The sequence below is a fragment of the Fusarium oxysporum genome, chromosome III (assembly GCF_013085055.1).
Source record: "Fusarium oxysporum Fo47 chromosome III, complete sequence".
In the NCBI taxonomy this organism is placed as follows: Eukaryota; Fungi; Ascomycota; class Sordariomycetes; order Hypocreales; family Nectriaceae; genus Fusarium; species Fusarium oxysporum.
In genome coordinates, this window is record NC_072842.1 from 4,135,260 (window position 1) to 4,157,593 (window position 22,334).

The following is a 22,334-nucleotide window of genomic DNA, read 5'->3' on the forward strand; positions in this document are numbered from 1 at the left end:
AATTGACTGCTTGCGTATGGCTCTCCCTGGCCCCTGGTGGTATTGGCAATCATCCATCTCAACGCTGCAATGGACTCCATGCAGGCTGCAGGTGCAGCACAAGATTCAAGGCCCCTGCATGGAAGCGAGGGCGCCTTTTGCAACTTACAGCCCATTATCTTCAGATGTTGGCGTGCGACGTTACTCTTGGTACTCATGATTATTTGGAATTATTAATAGTAGACATAACAGCACAGCCTTTATGTCTAATACATTGATACAGGTAAGAAGGAGTATGAGCCTGATAAATGACTTCACTGTTTGCCATATGGAGTGATCCTTAATCTGATGTTGATGTGAAGTCATTGTAGATCGTGGGGCCAAGTCTTGGTACGGCCCGCCAAAGAATCCACTGACGGTCCGCCCCACCATAGTGCAGTGGACCACATGGCCCTGACCCGGTCCCACTCGATACGAGCCACAATTCAAGCCACAATCCTTCCGTGTTTGCGACCCTTGTACTGCTCCAGCTGATGCTCATCCTCCCACAATCGCCCCAACAGAAGAATGTGTTCAACAAACACGTCACCGATCTTTTCCTCTTTTCCAAATTCCAATCTACTTCCATGAAAAACCACAGCTTCTTGTTTAAAAACATATAGCCCGGTTTGAACCGGCCAGTGTCATATCATCATGATCGGCACATCATTCGGTGAATGGGTCTTTGTCCGTTTATCCATCGCCTTCTTTCGCTACACGCCTCTAATTTACATCTTTCTCATCTTATTCCTCCCTCTTATCCAGCCAGTATCCGTGGTATTTACATTTGTGTGTGTCCTGCTAGCTGCGCTGTTGGCAGAAGTGGTGTTCTATTTATCTATATATAGACCATACCTCCAGAGGCTCAAACGGGATGCAGACCACCCGCCAGCGCTGTCGCGCCAAGACCGAAATGCCCTTTTTGAGCGATGTTTCGGAAATGTGCCGTCTTTGGAGATTTATCTGAGATGGTGGTTTCTTGATGCAGATCCCAGGGAGATACGGAGGGAGAATGTGAGAGAGTTCATTCTATGGGCTTTCTTTGAGAGATCGGATGGTACAGGGTTGGCGGAGGATGGGCAGGCGGTTGAAGGGGAAGTCGAACATTATCTGAGCCTTGTTGAACAACGACTTGGACGAAAGTTCGAGGAAGGCTGGGGCAACGTCAAAAGTCTTCGTCTCACGATTGATGGTATCACGACAACGTATCGAAGTCTTGTTTGGTATATTATCGTATTCTTCATTGACCAGGCCACCCATTTCGCCTTTCGATGGCACGGATTTGACTTCCATCGCCGCCCTCGCTCTTCTGCACTTGGTATATTTCCCCCACGGCCCCAAGAGCTGTTCCCCGGTCCCAAATCCCCGTCCACACGGTTAAGTTACTGGCACCGCCCTCATACAGCTGAAGACAAGCTCCCCGTTGTCTTCTTCCATGGTATCGGAATCGGATTATGGACATATGTTCGTTTTCTGGCAGGTCTTCACAAGACTGGTGACGGAAACGGAAGTGTTGGTGTTATCGCCCTTGAGATATTACCCATCTCATTCCGCCTCACCCCAGCTATTCTCGACAAAGCCGAGTTCCTGGCTCATATGACGTCTATCCTGGAACACCACTGCTGGCGCAAATTTGCCCTGGTATCACACTCCTACGGCTCAGTCCTAACAACCCACATGCTCCACGAACCAAGCTTTCAACATCGTGTGCCCTCGGTTGTCCTCATCGACCCTGTGACCATCATGCTACATCTTCCTGATGTAGCGTACAACTTCACTCGAAGAAAGCCCAAGAGGGCGAATGAATGGCAACTCTGGTATTTCGCTAGCACCGACCCAGGTGTTGCGCTTTGTTTGGGCAGACATTTCTTCTGGCGTGAGAATATCCTCTGGAAGGAAGATCTGTTGGGGACTCAAAGTGACGGCCATCATGCGAGGCACGTTGCTGTTACACTGTCTAGTCGCGACCTCATAGTCGACACTACAGCAGTTGCAGAATATCTGGGGGTTGATCTTGGTGCCGGTCGTAATGGCGTGGTAGCGGAATCGCACAACGGCATTGAAGTAGTTATGTTTCCGAAACTGGACCACGCACAAGTGTTTGATGACCGTGTGAGTAGAGAGTCGGTGATTCAGATGGTTAGATCGAGATGCGAAAGTTAGTGGATGGTATCTCAGGAATAGCCGATGAAATAGATCGATATAATAATGAAACTGCGTCGTCATTTGCTTCAATTCTTTGACTGGATCACATCGCCACCCCATTCTGTCAAGTCTGCGCGGATAGGAGTTGAACCGCTTTGGATCATGAGCCATTGGACATCTTCGTCTGTGTCGTTCTTGACCTGATGTTCGATCCAGGCGGGGACAAAGGCAAAGTCTCCGGGTGCAAGATCATGGTGTTTTAATTCAGAGTTGACAGCCTCGTTCACAATGAGAACGCCGTTGCCCGAGACGGCGTATATGATGGTATCTGCAAACTCAGCATCAGCGTTTATCCACAATAGACAGGTTTAAGGAACTTACCCTGTTCACTGTTATGTCGAACTGTAGACTTGGAGTGCGGTCGCGTTGTAAGAACTGATATGTGAGCGATAACGTTTGAGACATAAGATCTAAGACAGCTTGGCTTACCAGTTACACACATGTTATCGCATTTTCCGACAACAGCTGGACGTTCAATAACAGGGCCTTCGACAGTTGGGTGCGTTGGTTCGAGTTGTTTGGCGCGGGTGATGTTGGCAGAGGCGGGCATTATCATCGGAAGGATTTCCGAGATAAGCGGTAATAGCGAGCTCATCATGGGCGAGCTTGGTTATGTTCACAGTGGTCAAAAAGAGATGCGCGGTAGCATCAAAAGTAAAGTCACAAAGAGATGCAGATGTCTAGTAAAGAGCAGCGTGACGTGGGCGGCGAAAGATGAAGGTATTCCCAGCGGGAGATGACGTCGCTAGAATGGTAATTGGCTAAGAGAACAAGTATGCCAGTAACACAGGAGACTCGGAGGTTCAATGAATGAGACTTCGAATGATGCACTATTGAGCGATGAGGAAGAAGCGCGTGACCTGATGATTTGGGGGTAGATTTGGTGTTTTGAAGCTGGGGGGAGAGTGAGGACAGGCGTTAGGCCTCAAAGCGGCCCAGCCACCGGAGCTAGTGGCGCAAGAGTCCTTGACGAGGATGAAGATTGATAATGCAAGTCGATAAACATGGGGTTTGAACAAGTGTGACTGATCTTGGATATTGAAACAACATTTGCTTCTATTTCACTATTCATTGTTATTTCGCAAGCTGCTGTTGATTGAATTGGTGAACACTCCGTACGTCGGCGAGTGATTGATCATCTCCCCACTTCCCGTATGAATAGCAAAGCAATGTCGTCAACGAAACATCCCGATACAAAGAAGCTGTAACATAAAACATTCCTCCCTTCAATTTCCTTACAACCTAAAACGTTCATTCGTATTTCTTCCTCTCATGACCTGATCAGAATCGAATGGTTCCGTTCCAGAGTCGGCATCTCCTGCGGCTGAACTCCGCTTAGCTGCATTAACTCGACTTCCCCATCATCATCACCGCCGAAGCTACAAGTCCAGACCGTCTAGACCATCCACCCTCGACTCATCAGCTCGCCACCCCTGCTTTGGACCCCGATCTGATAAACGTAAGGTATATTCGCATTTTTATCTGATCAAACTCATGAGATAGGAACAGCGGTCTTTTACGTCTATCTGAACACACCAAAAGATGTCCTCTGGAGAACCCCAGCCACCACTGTCCGAGCCATCATCAGATCCATACCCCGGGCCTCCTCTTCTTCTAAATCTCCCTCCTGAACTCATAGACAACATTCTTTCTCATCTTTCACCTTACGATCTCTCCGCCATATCCGCAACATGTCGAGATTTGCATAAGCACGCTCTCTCAGATGTCCTCTGGTACCCACTAGTTCAAGAAAACGTCCCAGGCGTCACTCTCACAAGCCCCCGGCCCTGCAACAGCTATCATGAGCTTTACGTCGCCCACGATCGTCTTTGGTTCCTCCCCAGACAAAAAATCTGGTTCTGCGATAGGGATCTCACTGGAAGACTTATGATCGTTCGCTATGATCCTCGGCGGGGTTGCATCGAGGGCTATCAATTACTCGCGAGTAGAGACAGGCAAATACAGCAAAGTTTCCTCGGACAAGGCGACGTTTTGATCAATGAATTTGATCCTAAAGTCAAACTTCATCTTGATAAGCCCATGCTACAGTTTCGCGTGGGAGAACGAGCTCCGGAGGAATTTCTGAGTCGACCTGGTGCCAATCGCTTCGCTGATGAGATGCCCGTGACTCTTGATGACAGAATCGACGCTCTATTTAGCAATTTCATGCTAACATGCGAGCTCGATCAAGAAGAAGCTCAAGAAAACCTCACCTCACATTTCCCATACGGTAACATCTGGCCACCGCCTCACATCCCTTCAGACCACCATGTCTCGGGTAGCAGCACACAAGTAACATCGGAGGGCATCTTCGTGAAAACACCATCGTCCCGGCCTCAGCGCCGCGAAGAGGTATCAGAGCGATTCTTCCGCATTCGTCAATGGATGGAAATGGCGGGTGGTTTATCCCGAGTCGGTATGGCAGCTGGTTTGGGTGGTATATACAATATGCTAAGATTATCACGCACCGCAGTCGACGGCGGAATGCCCAACGTTCACGTCGGCGAGGAGCTCATCACGTACTCCACCCTCGATCCGAAGTTATACACGCCGACTGTGTTGAAGCCCTGGAGGGGAATTTGGGTCGGTGATTATAGCACCCACGGATGCGAGTTTTTGCTCATACATCAACCTGACGATGAGACGAGCGCCACGGATGAAGAACTCGGTCTTGTAAGACGAGATTCTGAGAGTGATGAAGAGTGGCAAGCGAGACGGACTGAAGGACGGACGTTTCAGGGACGACTGGAGGCTATTAAATTAACTGGTGATCCCAACGTTCCGCGGGGAGAAATCACCTTTGTAGCTGATGACATTGGGCCCGATGGTGTCGTCGACGGTCCGCCGGTAGATCCTTGCTTCCAGGGAATGAGAGCGGTTCACAGCAAAGGACATATTGCAAATACGGGATTCGCCTTAGGTAAGAACTCATGAACGAGCCCTTTGTCTCATTTGGTCTAGGCCTCAAAATGAGCTTTTGCTGACGAAAACAGACCGATATATTGAGAGTCAGCTTATATTCGTCAGTCACAATCGGCTGGCGCAGCACTGGGTTGGGTTTGGACACATAAACTACTTTCAGAGGGTGGACATTGATGAGTTTCTCAAGTTGTAATGTTGTCTGGAGAATGGAGGTAAGGTTGTACTCATCACAATTAATTTTTATGACCAGAATAGAAGCTCAGGCTTTATTGTAGTAATGTATGACTAAACTATGCTTGATTCACGTCTTGTGGTGTAAAAGCTGTACCTTGCGTCTATGGTTGATATTAGTACTGTGTAGACACTGAGCCTTTCATATTCTAAATCTCCCAACAACCCTACCTGCTCTTTTAATGCATTTGTATCACAGCCTAATATTGAAGACTATATAGACAGCGATTTTAATTCACTTCATAATGATATTCTAGGCCATTCAGATGCAAAATGTCAACTTTTCAGTTTCAAGTTGCCTACCCTAAGGTGAGCACTTGGAGAACACCATGATTGAGCCGAACTTTGATGCCATGTATTTCTAAGGGTATCAAGGAATATTCCAGTACACGAAAACCATCGGATTCAATTCTCGGATCGTACGTTCGTGATCATGATTTGCATAGATCATTGGCGTCTTGCATCGCCTTCGCCCAGAAAGTCCACTCAGGCTGTTCCCTGTCCTGCAAGGGTTCATGTGGGCTCGAGGCCCGACGCCGTGGACGCATGGCTCACTTCGGAGAGCTGCTGTTGTTTATTTTCGTTCTTATGCCTTCGATTACTTGGACTTGTTCTTCTGAGCCTGAGCCTGCTCATAGATCCAGTCATTCAGACCAGCACGGTTTCTACTCCTCATTAGCCTCAATCCCATCATCCCAGCACATCAAAAACTTACCGTGCAATCTCAAGAGCATAAAACTGCATACGAGGCACAAAAATCGTGGTATCCTCCTCATACTCAACGTCGGGTCTATCGCGCACCATGGTACCAAAGTTATAATCGTCCACCTTCTTCTCGTACGCCATCATGAACTTTCGCCAGCGCTCCTTGCCGGCCTTGCTCTTCATCTCGTCCTCGTCGACCTTGGCGGCGGGGTCAAACTCGGGGAAGTCGGTCTTGAGGTGCTCCATGATCTCGTCGTCGATCTTGGTCAGGCGGAGGGATGAGCCCTTGACGCGCTCGAGGATGGACCAGTAGGTCTGCATGTGCTGGACGACTTTGACGGCGAATTGCTTCTCGATCTACAGGGCTGTTAGTTTCTGAATGGAGGATTGTTTCAGATCGTGGGGTAGGGTCCGTACGTCTTCGTTGTTCTGGGCGTTCTCGGCATCAAAGTTCTTGGGCACGGGGGCGCCCGCCATGTTGTCGAGGGGATCCATGGTGAATGTCTGTTTGTTCTTCAAGATCTGCTTGGTGGTTGTGTATGTGAAGACAAAAAAAGTTGTCGTTGGGCAAAAACTTGAACGTGGGGCAATGATGATGGAGGGGCAGCCACAAAAAGAAACCAGGGACGGGCATGATATCAGCGCATAGTGTATGCGCTTGTTAGCACTGTTTGCCTGCACGGTGCATCTGGTGCCTGCTGGAACATGGTAGACATATCTCGTGATGACTACAATCTATCAAACTTATTGTTGTTTCTACCATTACTTTCTTCTTCTATTTGATGCTTTGAGTCATATGACTCATGCGTTGTTGCTGCTTGCTGATGCCACTGTGGCGGTTGTCGAGCTCTACAGACATCAGCGAAGGTTTGCAAACCACTTACACCAATTCATTCACTACCAAAAAAAGGTATCGCCAAAAGCATTACAAGTGATATAAAATGGTTGCAAACGCAATATTCTAGATCGCCATCGGTAATTTCTGATGGTATTGTCCCCTGCCTCACCGTCTCTTCGCCTCAGCTCTCTGTTGTCTAATCGCAGTGCTACTAATCTTTGTCGCAAAATCATTCGTTTTGCTCACTTCGCCATCACCAACCTCATCAGCATCCAGAACATCAATCTCGAAAACTTCGAGTGGTTTCCATCCTTTCTCGACCCTACGATCATTGATTGCTTTGCCCCCACTACGTGTCTCTGCAGAAACAACTATCGCATCGGCATCCTCCTCGTGGATTGGTGGGCCAAACGGATCGCGAAGTATAATACATCGCACCTTGACTCTTCCGTCGCGTAGAGTGGCAATTGCTTCGTCAGGAGTTCGTTCTATTGGCGGTGATGTAGATGTTGTGTCGTAGTCAAGAAGCGTGGAGAGGAATGAGAGAACAGTCTGAGAGCGCTCATCCCATGATTGAAGCTCTTCAGCGTATTTCTTCTTGACGAGAAGCTCGTCGCTCGATATACCCACAACGAGAGTGCATGTCTTGTCAGAGTCTTTTGGAGGGATGTTGAGGAGGAGAACGCTTGCATGAAGCAATAATTTGTGACCCGGGTGAAGATGGTCGAACGTTCCTCCTAGACAAACAGTGTTGAAGCCCTTCTGCTGTTCTTTTGGCGACAAAGCTGATTCTTCTGTCAAACTGATTCCACCTTCAACAGCCACGAGTTGACTTTGAGTAAACGTTTGCCTCTTATCTGCAAGCTTGAGAAACGAAGAGAGCAACTCGTAACCTTCTTCACAACTTGGATGGTAAACAGCCTCCCATGGTCGAACCTTTGTCGCAAACGCAGCTAAGTCCAATACAGCCGTACAATTCGCCTCAAACCCGCCATCGAAATCTGGTTCGTAGCGTCTTCCCCTCTCATGGTCGATGAGAACAATGCGCACATCCACACTTCCCTTTCCAGCGCCGACGTCAACAGGAATGTTCTCCTTGGCGCAGATGACTGATGTAAGAGTGTAAAGACCTGCGAGCAGGTATTGAGCGTTTGTCCAAGCGATTGTCTTTGAGTTGGGAGATGAGCCGCCGAGAAGAGGAAGTGCGAGGCCGACTATGAGGGTTTGAGGAGTGGGTGATTGTTTGAGTTTGGTGAGGACAGATGTTAATGGTGAGCGATAGGCAGCTGAGAGAGTAGATGTGGATGGAGGGCGGGGAGGAGAAGGTAAGAGGAGAAGTGATGGCGCCATGGTAAATTTCAATATGATCTGCTGTGTTTGGCTCTATGCTTTAATTCGTGATCGTAGAGTCAAATTTGAGTGAGCTCAAATGAATGACCCAATGTTTGAAAGTCCCAAGCAAGAATGTCGTGATGTTGATGTTGGTGTCGCAGGCCGAGGTACTTTACCCCGCTAACGTCATTGTGTTTACTTGCATGTAGAGACCCGCTTCATGAATGAAGAGGATGTAAAGGACAAACAATTCTTAATTTGCCTTATATTGAGAAATATCAATAGAGTTTTCTTGTCGAAGTTTGTTTCAGAAAAAGTGACTGGACCAATTCGGAAGTGAAAACTTGATTAGCTTGCAGGCGGTGCACGATTGGCTTGCAATTTTGCTAGCAAAGACGAGCACAACTGTATTTGCAAGAAGTTCATTACCATCTGTGCTTCATCACAATCGAAAGCAAACGCATCTGATTGTTGAACACAAATAACGGTTGTTTACTATCTTTGACTCTTAGGCATCAGTCTATGTAAGCCAGGAGCAAGTATAAGAAGTCCAGTTATCCCCCATCTCAATCGACCACTCCAACTTTCATCTCGGCATTCTGCTTATTCAATCCCTTTTCCTTCTTCAAGACATTTGGAGATCTTGATTCAAAGAGGGACTTCATATTTTCCACACATCACCGGCTCCTCAGGGGCAACACAGAAGCCTGCATTCGAGCATGCTGCATCACACTTTGTTCTTCTTTCTTCCAGCTTGGCTTTCAAGTAAAGCTCAGCTTCCATAGTGTACAGTCCAACAGACTTGCGTCAAGATTTTGTAACTTTATGTCTTCCAAGTACTTGCATAGGTACTTATGGCACGACCTTTAAATCATGGCCGATGAAACACTTTAGCTAAAACCAAAAAGCTACTAGAAGGCATCATAAGATAAGCTGGTAAGAGATTCTAACCTTTAAACCGATAATTATACTCTTCCAACACATTATAATAGCCACCTCCTTTTACATACGTGAGTCTGTCGATAGGATTACATGGGTCTCAATAATACACAATGCTTCAGAATCTGGCTAACTTGAGAAATTGGATAAAACAGTTTTTACTACTGAGATAGGATCATACCGTCTATTTCCATGGCATGTTAATATTTGCAAGTCGAACTCACGTCGAAATCCTTATCTTGCCTATCATTCAGCCCGAGATCGCCTTGACCTCGGAAACACATTGCAGCAAATAAGCACTTCATTAACTGATACTGGGAATCAATACAGAGGCATGAGTAAGTTTAGAAGAACTGGTGACAATTATATGGGCCTCAAATTTGGTGTTTGTAGAAGGTAGGCTGGCAGTGCCAGCAAGTGTGTCAGGGAACTGGCAGACCTCAACGACAATGCTTCAACATGCTCTACTGACATGCTATTGGACCTACGGAGAGTTATGTCAACCGAAAATATTTGATTACAAATATATAACCCAAAGAGTTCCAAACGTATTCTTGCCCTTCACAACCAACTCGCCAATCTCGCCAATCGCGCAGGGAAGGGCATCGCCATCATGGACGTGATACCAGTCGAACAAATGAATACTGCAATGCTTATTTGCCTCGTACAAATGGTAATTACTCTTTGAATTGGGTAATACTTGATTACTGATTGATTTTCTAGATGCTACATATTATGCAAGACCAGAATGCTGAGATCCAAGGACTCGGATGGCAGACCGAAAGTCTCGCCATGCTAGTCAAGTAAGACTTTCCTGATAATCGACTTGAGATAACATAATACTAATATGTTCTCTAGCCAGATGAGATCGGAGCTGCCCCAGCTCCGAGCTGGGATCATTCCCGGCTTGGATGCTGGGACCGAGGCTGTGGAGGAGGGGCCTGAGACCCCAGATACATTCCTTCACGGTCTCGATGTTATATATCAGCTCCCCAAGACAGAGAGAGAGCAGAACTAACCCTAAAAGCAACTACGATCCCAATAGAGAAGCCATACGGATCGTATACAGAACGTTATGTCAGCAAAACCACGAATCTTCAAATGTGAAATGCCTTGTGATGGGAACTACGAACGACAACGTCCTTGTTTGACGCGACTACCTATTATATATAATCCGTTACCTCTCGCCCCTTCTCAGGGAAAGTAATAAAATTGGAATTCAAGATAGCGCAAAGGGTACTATAGAAGCAGCCTGATGCCCGCCGACCACCTCGAAAATGCAATCGCCCAGCTCCGGGCCGAGGTCCTTTCTGACCCGGATGCTACCAATGATCCCGTCGAGGCTGTAGACGATCAGAATCACCCGTACCTTTTTCACAAACAATGGAAACCTCCGTTCCTTATTTGACGAAAGGGACGATTACGAGATGGAAGATGTAAACACGTCCACTGGGCACGTCTTTGCGGACTACATAATGTCGCCCAGGCATACTCTTCCACGGCCTTGAGATTTTCTATCAGCTCCCCGAGGATCAAGAGGGAGTCGCGGACCAGCTCCCGGAAAACGGAGAGGCGCCGGGGAACTAGCCCGAGTAGATAAGCTAGGTACCTAACTTACCTTACTATCTCAACAACACAGAACTATGCGAACACAGACAAGCCTTCGAATGCGGAAACACCTTTTGATAGAAATAAAAATACAAAATTCCGAAACCTTAAGCGATCGATATATAATCCAAGGGGTTAGGTACCCGAACAGCAAAGATACGAAAAATGTCGTCATGTCTGTCAATCTTCCAGCCGACCATGTCGAGGTCGCTGCGCTCCGTGACCGCGTTAAGCATATCTCGGAAGAGAATAAATTCGTAAACAACGAAAACGACTATTTTCAGGAAAGTAATGGCGGGCTTCCTATAGAAAATAACAAGCTTAAGAAGACTCTTGCTCTTACTGAGGAGCGACTGCAGCGTATCACAGACTTTTGGCGCTCTGCAGAAGAGGAATTGACGAAGCAAATCGCCATCAACGAAGACCTCACCAAACAACTCGAGGCATAAGGTCATCATGCAGCGTGGAACGTGAGGGCTGTAGGGAAAACTTCATGGAACGATGATATGGGAGCTGCACAGGACGCGAGTACATGCGCAAATTCATTAAGCCCTCTCGTCAGACCACAGCAGTCGCCTCTGCGACTGCCTACTCACACTGCGAACGCCACCAATACTCTCACTCACGCCGCAGATATCCTCCTGCCGCCACGCCGACTGAGGTTGGGTCTCCCATCGTCTCAGTTACAAAGCGTCAGCCTCGTCGCATGAGCCCCTGACAACTTTATCATCCATTCCGCAAGTATTTCAATCAGCAGCTTATATACACGCCGAGAGCGCGGAACCAGTCACAGTGGTCTATTAGGCCTGCAAGACAGCCCAGGCGCTCGACGTCAAAAGGACCCACAAACCTGATTTGAGAGGCTTTTAGCTGAAGACTTCGGTGAAACGGATTCATCACGGAAGTTTGTTCACCCTACCCCTGCCAGTCAACGAGGGGAGCTTTACAAATCCAGAATGTACTACTCTGGGCGACGAGGATACCCCTTGGCCATACTCAACAAGATGATGTCCTCCACAATGAAGTAGGGTGTCAATATCGACTCGCAGGTAGTCAAGCCACTCTTGGAAAACCTATATACTTACTATACTATAAAGATGCCGGTGACTCTTGCAGATAATTCCAGGGAGGGCCCTACTATAAGCCCTCTGCCTGCTCTCATCGCCACCGAGGAGGTCAAACAAAAGGACGATGTCCCTGTACACACGCTGGTGTACGAAGCCAACTCCCTGGAAGACCACCTCAAGCCAGATCGACCGGCCGATAACCCCTAACGACCCCGAACGCGATACGCTTTTGGTGAAAGCATGAAAATTCCAGCCTTCCTCACACCTCAGATTCCCAAGGTCCATGCCGCTCGTCAGCTCACGACCTTTTCTAAATTTCCAACCCTCCCTGTTGAACAGGACTTCGTCGCCTGAAGGCTTACAAGCACTCGTCGTTTGCATACGTGTCAGCCTTCCAGCCACAGCACGAACATTAAGTTGCAATGCCTACTATTCTCCCCCCTAAAGCACGAAGGAGAAGGCTAGGGCGTTTCTCAACAGCCTGACACTAGACGTTGTCGATCACTTCGACGAGGTAAGATTAAGGACATAGGTTCCATACACATCAACCTCCAACTCCCTTACCGCCTGATACGATCTGCGATTTACTATATACTCAGCCACTCGATACAGAAAGCGGGGCAATCGAAAACAACCGAACAACTGGGGAGTGTCCTCAAGAAGTTGACTCCCATCAATGCCTTTAAACTAGACCAGCAGCGTCTTGTCCTCGCCTTCCTAAAATAGCTGACAGCCATCTAAGCTATCATCTTCGAGGAGTTGCCCAGTATATCTGGGAACAAGCTCAACGAAATCTGGCAGCTAATGAAATTTCTGATGAGATTGGCTAGGTCCATGAAGCTCTCCGAACGAGTTGGCCACCAGCGCCAGAGCCCCCCTGTACCACACACGCCCACGGGTCAAGATCTACACGGATCTTCTTTTTCCCTCCCTTTCCCTCCTTTGCCAATCGGCTCGTTTGAGGCCAATTTGTATATATAACTGCTCTGGTCGATATCGACTCTTGCCCACTGCCGAGGTCATTTGTACTAAGACTGGCGGCAGAAGTGAGTGAGATCGCATTCAAATTTGCAGGAATGCATGCTATCATTGTCGCTATCGAGACACCTCAAGGACCAGTGCTTTGCTTTACTGGGCGATGTTGATGCAAGGACATAACAAAGCATCAGCTAAATTCCCAGCTGTATCGGCTAAGTCAATACCGATATCACCACCTTGGCCCAGGAAGGTAGCCCACAGGCCCTGCGGAGCATCCGTCACCACGTAGGAATGTCCCACAGTTTGAGGTCGAAGGAGGGCTGTGGATGCTGCTATGGCTGCAAGACGACATCCCGATATGCTGAACCAGGACTCAAAACAACACTTCTTCTACCATCGATTCACAATCAGCACTTCCAGCCGCCGAGGGTACCCAGAACCGAGAATTGGTGCTGCTATATTCTCCTACATCACCCTTCTTTTTCGTACCCCTTTGCATCCTTGAGTTGCACACATAACCGCCATCCCATCCCTCAGCCCGCTGCCCTTGGAGATGAGGCAGTATATCAAATCACTTCAACAAACCTCGTACCTACTGGCTTTCGGTTGTTATAAAGCTTTACAGAGATGACAAAGGTCAAAACTCCTGAGCAAGATATATCATTGGTCAGAGTACTCTGTCTTTGACACTGGCCACACCAGTACGATGCATCCAGCCTTTCACGGGGATGAGACCACCGCGATGTCCACAACGATCTAGCTGGCGCACATTCCCCAAACCCTGACCGAGATCTGGGGGAGGGCAGGTAGGTTTATTGGCACCTATCCCTCATTGAAAGAGAATTATTGCCCGAGGCCTTGTAGTTGATGACGCTAGCAGCAGTAAGTAAATTACACTATATAAGATGCTGTAATAGCTAACTATTATGTTAGTAAGCTGAGTTAACTTCTATGGTCTCTAGGGGAATACTATCCTCCCTTGCTTCCTTTTTGGCAATCAAAATGAAAAACCTGTAGTGCTTATAAGCAATGAGAAAGATGCCCCGATGCATCTTGCATGCTGGTCTTCCTTCGCTCAAACATCCCAACATTGAACCCGAACACAAGTACATGTTATGTAAATGAATAAGATCATAGCAATTCTACTAGACCAGGGTAACTTCCTTCTCCTCAGCCCATCGAACCCTTTCTAGGTAGTCAAGGAAGATAGAAGAAAGCCCTTCAGGTATAAGAGGGATCCCATCACCATAAAGAAGAAGTCGTTCCAGGATAAGAGTTTACAAAGATTCTCATGCGGCATTCCATTCCAAGAATGATCCAATACCATGAAAGCAACCTTTAACCGTTGGATAAAGGTTATATACGCAGAAACTTGGTTGAGGTGACTATTTTCTGGCGTGCAGCCGAGGAGGATCTTGCACCGAAGCTCAATGAGAATGAAGAACTCAAGTTGAAGCTGGAGGCTGCCGAGTCAGCCGCCATCAACCAGCAAGCCTCCAAGTCAACCGAACAACACCGAGTATAAGCGTAGGCTATTCATGAATTCTTCTGGGTATTGATAACATGATGGAAATTAGGATTTTTGACTCGCATCTGCTAGCTCCCGCTGCGCAGCCAGAGCGCCGGGGAGAGTTTGACTTCTGTCACAGACCTTGAGCGAACTGCGTTTCATTATTTAGAGAGAACATGCTCACATCTACTTTGTACCGTAGGCTTGACGGTCGGCACGAGGAAGACGCTATAATTTGAACTTACAAACATGTGAGTACATACGACCATACCTATCAGAGAACTCGGGATCCCGTCCGCTCTCCCATAGATAAGCTGGTAAGGGGCGGATTAGTAGTTGGGTCGGTGACGACCAGCGAATCCCCGCTGTTGTATGTTTTTTACCTCAAGTTTCTTTTTGCTAATTGCGCCTATTTGCAGATGTTCATGTTGCTGCTGTGTTGAGAGGTGAGGGCATTCGCAACAGTGTTTTGGTTAACCCTTCTACGGGGCGTGGTGCAAAATCGCCGACATTTCGTATCAAACCACTGACGAGCCTCTACACCGAATCCGCTTCAGGTTGACTGTTCATACACCTGCCTTTCCCTCTCATTGTATACCCTCTTGCGTGACAGTTTCGTTGACCTGTCTGTCCCTCTTCAGCGATGGTGGTCAAGTTATTCTCTGTGATCGCTGCCACGAACAGGGGGCATTTCCTAGACTCTCAACGAGGGTATCTCTATTGCGAAGTTCTATCTATAAATCGTGTCAACGCCGGTGGACACAAATTGTGAAAAACTAAGAAAGAGAAGATGATATGGGTGGCGAATGCGCTGTCAACAACACCGTTGACGAGCTTACCGACTACCTACACAATCTCCTCCTCGAAGAGTCTAAGGGGTTACTAAGCACCGCATTGTTTGCGCATATGGGATCCTAGATATCCTATGTCTACTTCACTAAAACAAAACAAGAACACCCAGAGTAAAGCCTTTGCCTCGGTCTCTCAAGTTGGGCTTTGTTGCGCTCTCCAGGACGCGGCCCGAGAGGACCATTATATCTATCTCGTGGAGCGCTTTGCCGAACAAATCTCTCCTCACCGGACTCCTCTCCTAACACTAAGTGCGCTGCGGCCTTGACGCTACTGGGCCAGAACAGTCTCTATCCCAGCCTCTTCAAGTTTACGACTCGTATGGGATGAACGGATGAGAGGAACTGGGTGACCTAATGCGAAATGATATATGTCGTGCGTTGGATGTAACAACTGATTCTGCGAGAGTACAACCTATACCTCGGCGGCATTTTGAGCGCTTCATCTTGTATCACGGACAAGGCGGAGCCCAGAACACGGCACCATCTGTTTTACGGCCATGGGGCCTGTGCTTCGTTGAGGATGCGAGCCTCGATTGCGAAGACTATACAGTGGCTTTCTACCATAGTAGCTTCGAGTCTGAAGCTATGAACAGTTTAAGTATGAAATTATTCCAAGTTTAAGCATCTGTAGGAAACAGGAGCAGATCCCTGATAAGACGCTCTGTATCTTCTATCCTAATGTGGATAGAAACATAACTCTTATCATTCTTCCACGACGCCACGGGTCCGTCAATCACATAGGGCTACATACAATTAATTATTCTTCACCACAAAAAGACAGTCATGCGAAAGCCAGGGGTAAATCCTGGCAACTTATGGCTGCGGACGAATCTTTTGCACAAGACTTCTCCCAATATCAAGATCACCAACATCTCGCATAAAGTCTTTTCAAAGCCCAAAACAAGTCTTTGAGCTCTCCTATTCTTGCAATTTACACTTCAGATTTCGGAAAAATGAAGGATGTATATCTGTTGCCGACAGCGCCAACCATCGAAGTACGCCTTCTGCAACTCTTCTAAACGATGACTGTTTCCTATCTATATCATGAGCGAATCGTCCCATATGAAGTCTCTCCTGCTCAGTTATCTGTAAATAATCTAGCCCCCAAAAGATGAGTTCAAGGCATGTAGAAAATACAGGTACAGGAGCCGCAAATTCCCCACTCGCCGAAGCAGATTTGAGGCAAAAGCATTGTGAAGCTTCTGATGCTACGAATCCTCTAAGAATATAATGGCTATACTATGCTAAATGCCGTGAGAAAAGGCATGGTGTGACGAGAAACTGCTCTGCATGTGAACACGAGTACGAAGTTTACATGTGTTCCCGTCAGCAGGGTATTCCGTATCCCAGCCCCAACCCTCCATTCAACTAAATCGATAGCTTAACGGAGAGCTACCCAAGACACGAGTCAATTTCGAATCCAAGTGTGTTGTCCTCTGGCAATACACGATACTTGTAGCTAACCGACGAAAATGGTGTTGGGGCTTGCAATGGTGATAAAACACAGTGATACCAATACTGGGAGGGGTGATGAGGGTCCTCAAGCTTGCTTCTTTGTAACCATTGAACTCAAGCTCTCGACCATAAGCAAGAAGGATAACCTCAGGAGGTCTTGGGGGGTTTATATGGCCAATATAAGCCGTATTAAAATCTAGCAGTAATAATTTAAAATCAACTGATTGCAATGATGTAACGAGAGACTTGCGGACAACTACCCACGATCAGAGAACCAACGCCGACCTAAGGGTCGATACTAGAAATGCAATAAAAGTATACTTGTAACTGGTACAGATGTATAGTTTCGCGCATATCCCTTGTAGTTCCGAGGTCACCATGCAATTCGTCCAAGATTTCCATTCTCCCGTCTAGAATACCTTAAGTACTCATAATACCCTCGCCCTCTCCCAAGCTCCCAACGACTTGCCGTCATGCGGTCGAGTCACACAGAAGGTACAGGTTGGTCTCGAGTCTTACTCTTGGTCTTTCCCAACCTGCCCGCCATCGCAAACTCAGGGCGCCCACATTACAGACATTGAATAAACAGCTTGTTATAATCAAGTCAGATCTCTCATGTTAGGTACCTACCTAGGTATGATCTAGATTGTCTCTCCTTACGTAAGGTGCCAACAGACTTTATCCGTTTTGTAACGTTTCCCGCCTTGTGCTACCAACGAGGAGCACAAACGAGCCAGAACATGGCGAAGAAAACAGTTGACAGTTGCTGTACCCTCGCAACTTCCGACAATCCCGAAATGAATTTGTAATTCAAACGAATAAGAACCAACCAACAATTCAAGCAAGTTGTTTCGTCTCGCGAGCTTTCGCTACTTCACCCGTCAAGATGACAGTGGCAACACCCTCACCAACATCGATCGGCCCCTCGGCACCCTTCCAAAGCCCGATGCAAAAGCCTTTGAAAAATAATCAGTCCAATTCGTCCCATGTTCCCCTCTCTCTCAGTGCACTTTTCGCCAATATCAAAAAGAACAATACTAAGCCCCTGGCCGCAGCCTCGTCTGTGCACACTATCACAACACTGACCCTTTGATATTGTTCTTTGTCGCCCCAGACACATGGATTTAGTCGCTTCGTATCGCCATGTCGCCTCAATCACTTCGAGCACTTGTTCAAGTGTTCCCCCCTTAATCTCAGCATGATACTCAATTTCTCTATACTCCAAAAATGGAACAAGGCGTTAAATCATCGTGGAAACAACTCTTTCTATTTACAAGACGATCACACTCCGGCGCTTTAATCGCTGCACTGCTTGCGGCTGGCTTCTCAGCAGGCTTCAAAACTGTTCTGTCGGTCATTCTTGGAAAAGTCTTCGATATCATCGCGGGCTTTGGGAATGGATCGCTCAGCGGGGATGACGCTCTTTCGCAGGTGGGAAGATGGGCACTTGTCCTTGTAGGACTCGGTATTGGCAATTGGATCACAAGTACAGCATTCCTTGCGCTCTGGGTCATATTTGGAGAGCTGCAGGCATGCAGTGTTCGGCAAGACATCTTTGCAAGTCTTCTCTCCAAGGACATGGCCTGGTTCGATTCTCAATCCGAAGGCATGTCAAGTCTTCTCATCAGAATGCAGACGTATGTATCCCTCTTCTGCACTTGAACATGACTAACATCCGATAGACAAACTCGTGAACTTCAACTCGCTTCCTCCCAAGTTCTCGGTCTTCTCGTTGGCGACATCATCACCTCAATCGCTTCCCTCGGTATCGCCCTCTACTATTCCTGGAAACTCACCCTTGTCCTCCTCGCCACTCTTCCAATCTCAGCTATCGTTCTCTCGCTGGCGACAAAGCGACTTGAACCCGCCATTCAAGCACAGAAACGTGAACTGGAAGTCGCTTCCAAGTTCGCCGTTGCTTCAATCACAGCCATCGATCTCGTCAAGGTCTTCAACGGTTACGATCAGGAGGTCTGGCAGTACTACCCGGCTGCCAAAGCTGCAGCAAAGCAGTATTTAATCCAGGCACAATGTAATGCTCTGCAAATGGGCTACGTTGCTTTCTGGGTCGTGGCCATGTTCGTCGTCGGTTTTTGGTACGGCGTTGTGCTCGTCAACAACGATGGTCTTGCCGCTGGCAGTGTTTTGACAACCTTTTATGCAACCCTCGCAGCATTTCAGGGTATTGAGGCTTTGATGCCTCAGTGGTTGGTTCTCGCAAAAGGCATGTCAGCCGGTAGCTTTCTCTCCAGCATCACTCGAAACGTGCGGGACGGTGAGATGGTCAAGCCGATGACTGGAACTTTGCGACCTCTGAGTTGCAGCGGTGATATAGAGCTGAAGAATGTAGGTTCTTCTTGTGCTAATAAAGATAAGAGCTAACTCTAGTAGGTGAGCTTCGCATACCCCTCGAATCCGGCACAAAAGGTACTCCACGAATCCAACTTCTTCTTCCCCTCGGGCGAGATGACATTTATTGTCGGGAGAAGCGGCTCCGGGAAAAGCACATTGGGTAACCTCATTGTCGGATTTTACGAGCCCTCAAGTGGAGAGGTATATGTCGACAACAAACCCTTACAGGTTCTCGACAGATATTGGGTCCGTGAGAACATAACCTTGATCCAACAATCCAGCATCCTGTTCAACGAAAGTTTCTTCAAAAATGTAGCATTCGGCCACCACGACCCTGCAAGAGCAACGCGGGCTGAGGTGATGCGAGCTTGTGATGCAGCATTGCTTCAGTCGACGATTGCAGGACTCCCTGAAGGTCTAGATACCAACGTCGGCGCTGATGGATACAACTTGAGCGGCGGACAGAAGCAGAGATTAGCGCTTGCCAGAGCTCGACTTCGAGACCCTCCAGTGCTCATCCTGGATGAGATCACAAGTGGCCTTGACCAAGTTAGCCGCGTGCTCATCATGGATGCGATCAGGGCTTGGCGACGGGGCAAAACAACCATCATCATCACACATGACGTCGCGCAAATCGACGCCAATGACTTCGTCTACGTGATGGACAATGCATCCCTTGTTCAAGAAGGTTTCAAAAAGGATCTGGATATGCAGATTGGTGGTACATTCGCCACTCTTGCATCTACCATATCAGAGGAACCAGACACGCCGATAGATATCACCATCGAGTCTCCAAACTCTCCTCTTTCACCCCTTTCTCCTATATTCCCCCTTCCCGGCAAAGCTTCACGGCTCTCGCAAATAGTCGTTGGAGGATTGGAGTCTTTCAGTCCAGCACCTACAAGCACCGCTACACGATTGACTTTAGGTACAAACACAGCAGCCGCTTTTCGCATGCGGACAGCTCGAGCTTGGGAGATGCAACCCCTCACTGTAGCCATACCCGAACCTGAACCTGCACGATCAAAGTCCGCGGCCGACAACCATCCGATGGCTAGTTTCTACGACGAGAAGCACGACAGTGCACTGAGATCCCACAGCAGTCTGGATGGCATGGAAACGTCATGCACACTGGTCTCACTCGAAGAGCCAGAGTACGTATTTGGTGGGGCAGAGCGTCCCAAGAGCATTACGAGACTCAGACAAACCAAGTATCGCGACAAGCTTCAGTCAGACAAGGTGGATGATAAAGACAGCGAGACGAAGGATCTCCCTCCACCAATGGCTCTGGCTTCAATATTGAGGACAGTCTGGCCAGCGTTGGGGCGCGGGCATAGGGTTCTTCTTGTCTTCGGAGTACTGACCTGCCTGGTTGGAGCGGGCTCTATTCCTGCATTTGCGTATTGCTTCGCGCAACTCCTGGGCGCGATGTGGTCACAAGGTGACAAGCTAGCAGAGGGCAAGAGATGGGCTATCTATCTCATTGTCATCGCGATCATGGATGGTGTTTGCACTGGCGGTGGTCGATATCTTCTTGAAATGGTGGGACAAGCCTGGATCAACACCATCCGAGTCGAAGCCCTGAAACGAATCCTCCGACAACCAAGAGCATGGTTCGATCGATCGCGCAACTCTCCTAGTCGTATCAACGAGTGTCTTGACCGAAATGCCGAAGAGATGCGCAACATTGTTGGCAGATTCTTGCCCATCATCATCACTGTCACTGTCATGATCATTGCTGCTGTTGCTTGGGCGCTTGTCATCTCCTGGAAACTCACGCTCGTCACCCTCGCACCGCTGCCTGTCGTTATGGGTGCAGTCAAAGGCTATACCATTATTAGTGGGAAGTGGGAGGCGCGCTGCAACAAAGGGGCCGAAGATGCGAGTGCAACTTTGACTGAGATCTTCCTCAACATCCGAGTCGTTCGAGCTCTCACTCTAGAAAGATACATGGGTGCGAAGTATATGAAAGCAGTGAGGCACACCCTGGGCCTGGGACAGAAGAGGGCAGGACACACAAGTACACTGTATGGTCTATACCAGTCAGTCAATTACCCCCTTACAGCACTTGTGTTCTACTATGGAACTGTGCTTCTGGCTTCGGAGAGAGCGATTACAGTAACGACAGTGGTGGCAGTAGTGAATCTGCTTCTGTTCAGCATGGGCACAGCGACGAGTATTCTTAGTACGATACCACAAGTCACAATGGCCCAGTCAACCGCCGCACAGATATTGGGGTACGCCAATATGCCTCTGATACCCAAAAGCGAGCCTCACGGATACTACAAGCCCAAAACACCGCTCCCAGTTCGACTTGACAATCTCGAGTTCTCATATAAGTTAAGCTCGGAGAGACCAATCTTGCGAGGAGTGTCATTCGAGGTGGATGCTGGAGACTTTTTGGCGATTGTTGGTCGGTCAGGATGTGGCAAGTCGACGGTGATCTCGCTGATGCTGGGTCTTAATGCTCCCACCAAACTTGAGATCCTTAGTACAAGACCACCACTCAGCTTCAATGAGTATTCCCATGCGCACGTCGATATGGAGCATCTTCGATCAATGATGGCATATGTGCCACAAACGCCGTTCCTTTTCCCAGGTACCATTGCAGAGAACATCGTGTACGGCTTGGGTGAAGTATCGCACCTCCGTCAGTTTCCTAGAATTCTAGCTGCTGCGAAAGCGGCCGGTATCCACGAGTTCATCACAACTCTTCCTGATGGATACAACACTCGAGTCGGCGACGGAGGTCAAGCCCTTTCAGGTGGCCAGGCGCAACGTCTCAGCATCGCGCGGGCACTTGTACGCAAGCCTCGACTTCTTGTGCTGGACGAGCCTACTAGTGCATTAGATGCAGAGAGCGCGGAAATGATTCGACACACGATGCAAAAGATTGCGAAGAAGTCAAGGCGAGATATGGCAATTGTGGTGGTGACGCATAGCAAGGAGATGATGGCAATCGCGGATCGGATTGTTGTCCTGGAGGATGGTGCCAAGGTTGAGGAGGGAACGTATCATGATTTGCTGCAAGCCAAAGGTGCTTTTGCGCGAGTGGTTGGGGATTTAACATGGGGGGGTGGTAAGGAATCTGATTGATGTTCAGGGGCATTTGGATATTGTATATATATAATTCTTCTTAATATTGATGTTGAGGCAGTGGAGTTGAGTTGAGTTGAGATCAGATTCAGCCTCCCCCACGATTTAAAGTTAATGTGGGCCCATTAAAGTCAGCCTCGAATGTTGATTGATCGCCGCTTGATTAATAAGCCACTAAACCCAAAGGGGTCACGGGGATAGAAGTGCGACCCCAAAACGTCCCGAAG

At 48.1% G+C, this 22,334-nt stretch overlaps 7 protein-coding genes across 7 annotated transcripts; 5 read left to right on the forward strand and 2 right to left on the reverse strand.

Annotated features, from left to right (window-relative positions):
• Window positions 1–529: 529 nt before the first annotated feature.
• FOBCDRAFT_25813 (uncharacterized protein) lies at window positions 530–2,504 on the forward strand. The gene has a single exon (XM_031177474.3). It carries the CDS (start codon window positions 673–675, stop codon window positions 2,179–2,181), a length of 1,509 nt encoding a protein of 502 aa, XP_031048607.2. The 5' UTR covers window positions 530–672; the 3' UTR covers window positions 2,182–2,504.
• FOBCDRAFT_25815 (RmlC-like cupin domain-containing protein) lies at window positions 2,216–3,094 on the reverse strand. Its single transcript, XM_031177475.3, has 3 exons — window positions 2,653–3,094; window positions 2,545–2,598; window positions 2,216–2,491 (listed from the first exon to the last, which is right to left on the reverse strand). Exons 1-3 carry the CDS (start codon window positions 2,819–2,821, stop codon window positions 2,250–2,252), a joined length of 465 nt encoding a protein of 154 aa, XP_031048608.3. The 5' UTR covers window positions 2,822–3,094; the 3' UTR covers window positions 2,216–2,249.
• Window positions 3,095–3,765: 671 nt separating this feature from the next.
• On the forward strand, window positions 3,766–5,338 carry FOBCDRAFT_130772 (uncharacterized protein; the record flags this gene model as incomplete). The annotated part of the gene is made up of 2 exons (XM_031177476.2): window positions 3,766–5,143; window positions 5,217–5,338. The coding sequence occupies 2 exons, from the start codon at window positions 3,766–3,768 to the stop codon at window positions 5,336–5,338; spliced, it is 1,500 nt and encodes a 499-aa protein (XP_031048609.2).
• A 636-nt stretch (window positions 5,339–5,974) lies between these two features.
• FOBCDRAFT_179326 (polysaccharide biosynthesis-domain-containing protein) lies at window positions 5,975–8,389 on the reverse strand (the record flags this gene model as incomplete). Its single annotated transcript, XM_059608549.1, has 6 exons — window positions 7,089–8,389; window positions 6,983–7,042; window positions 6,913–6,928; window positions 6,499–6,585; window positions 6,092–6,438; window positions 5,975–6,044 (listed from the first exon to the last, which is right to left on the reverse strand). The coding sequence occupies exons 1-6, from the start codon at window positions 8,267–8,269 to the stop codon at window positions 5,975–5,977; spliced, it is 1,761 nt and encodes a 586-aa protein (XP_059466989.1). The 5' UTR covers window positions 8,270–8,389.
• Window positions 8,390–9,803: 1,414 nt separating this feature from the next.
• On the forward strand, window positions 9,804–10,208 carry FOBCDRAFT_271560 (uncharacterized protein; the record flags this gene model as incomplete). The annotated part of the gene is made up of 3 exons (XM_031177484.2): window positions 9,804–9,863; window positions 9,914–9,993; window positions 10,049–10,208. The coding sequence occupies 3 exons, from the start codon at window positions 9,804–9,806 to the stop codon at window positions 10,206–10,208; spliced, it is 300 nt and encodes a 99-aa protein (XP_031048617.2).
• Window positions 10,209–10,971: 763 nt separating this feature from the next.
• FOBCDRAFT_249064 (uncharacterized protein) lies at window positions 10,972–11,640 on the forward strand (the record flags this gene model as incomplete). Its single annotated transcript, XM_031177486.3, has 2 exons — window positions 10,972–11,158; window positions 11,249–11,640. The coding sequence occupies 2 exons, from the start codon at window positions 10,972–10,974 to the stop codon at window positions 11,506–11,508; spliced, it is 447 nt and encodes a 148-aa protein (XP_031048619.3). The 3' UTR covers window positions 11,509–11,640.
• Window positions 11,641–17,219: 5,579 nt separating this feature from the next.
• FOBCDRAFT_157697 (P-loop containing nucleoside triphosphate hydrolase protein) lies at window positions 17,220–22,205 on the forward strand. The gene is made up of 4 exons (XM_031177496.3): window positions 17,220–17,718; window positions 17,937–18,296; window positions 18,342–19,005; window positions 19,051–22,205. The coding sequence occupies exons 1-4, from the start codon at window positions 17,546–17,548 to the stop codon at window positions 22,105–22,107; spliced, it is 4,254 nt and encodes a 1,417-aa protein (XP_031048629.3). The 5' UTR covers window positions 17,220–17,545; the 3' UTR covers window positions 22,108–22,205.
• Window positions 22,206–22,334: the final 129 nt, after the last annotated feature.

Excerpts from the sequence above, each read along its gene's own strand:
- FOBCDRAFT_25813 (XM_031177474.3), top strand. The coding sequence starts at position 673 with ATGATCGGCACATCATTCGGTGAATGGGTCTTTGTCCGTTTATCCATC.
- FOBCDRAFT_25815 (XM_031177475.3), bottom strand. The coding sequence starts at position 2,821 with ATGATGAGCTCGCTATTACCGCTTATCTCGGAAATCCTTCCGATGATA. Across the intron at positions 2,599-2,652 it reads CGATAACATGTGTGTAACTG|TTCTTACAACGCGACCGCAC; the intron begins GTAAGCCAAGCT and ends CTCACATATCAG. Across the intron at positions 2,492-2,544 it reads TCGACATAACAGTGAACAGG|ATACCATCATATACGCCGTC; the intron begins GTAAGTTCCTTA and ends CTGAGTTTGCAG.
- FOBCDRAFT_157697 (XM_031177496.3), top strand. The coding sequence starts at position 17,546 with ATGACAGTGGCAACACCCTCACCAACATCGATCGGCCCCTCGGCACCC. Across the intron at positions 17,719-17,936 it reads AAGCCCCTGGCCGCAGCCTC|ACGATCACACTCCGGCGCTT; the intron begins GTCTGTGCACAC and ends TCTATTTACAAG. Across the intron at positions 18,297-18,341 it reads CTTCTCATCAGAATGCAGAC|ACAAACTCGTGAACTTCAAC; the intron begins GTATGTATCCCT and ends AACATCCGATAG.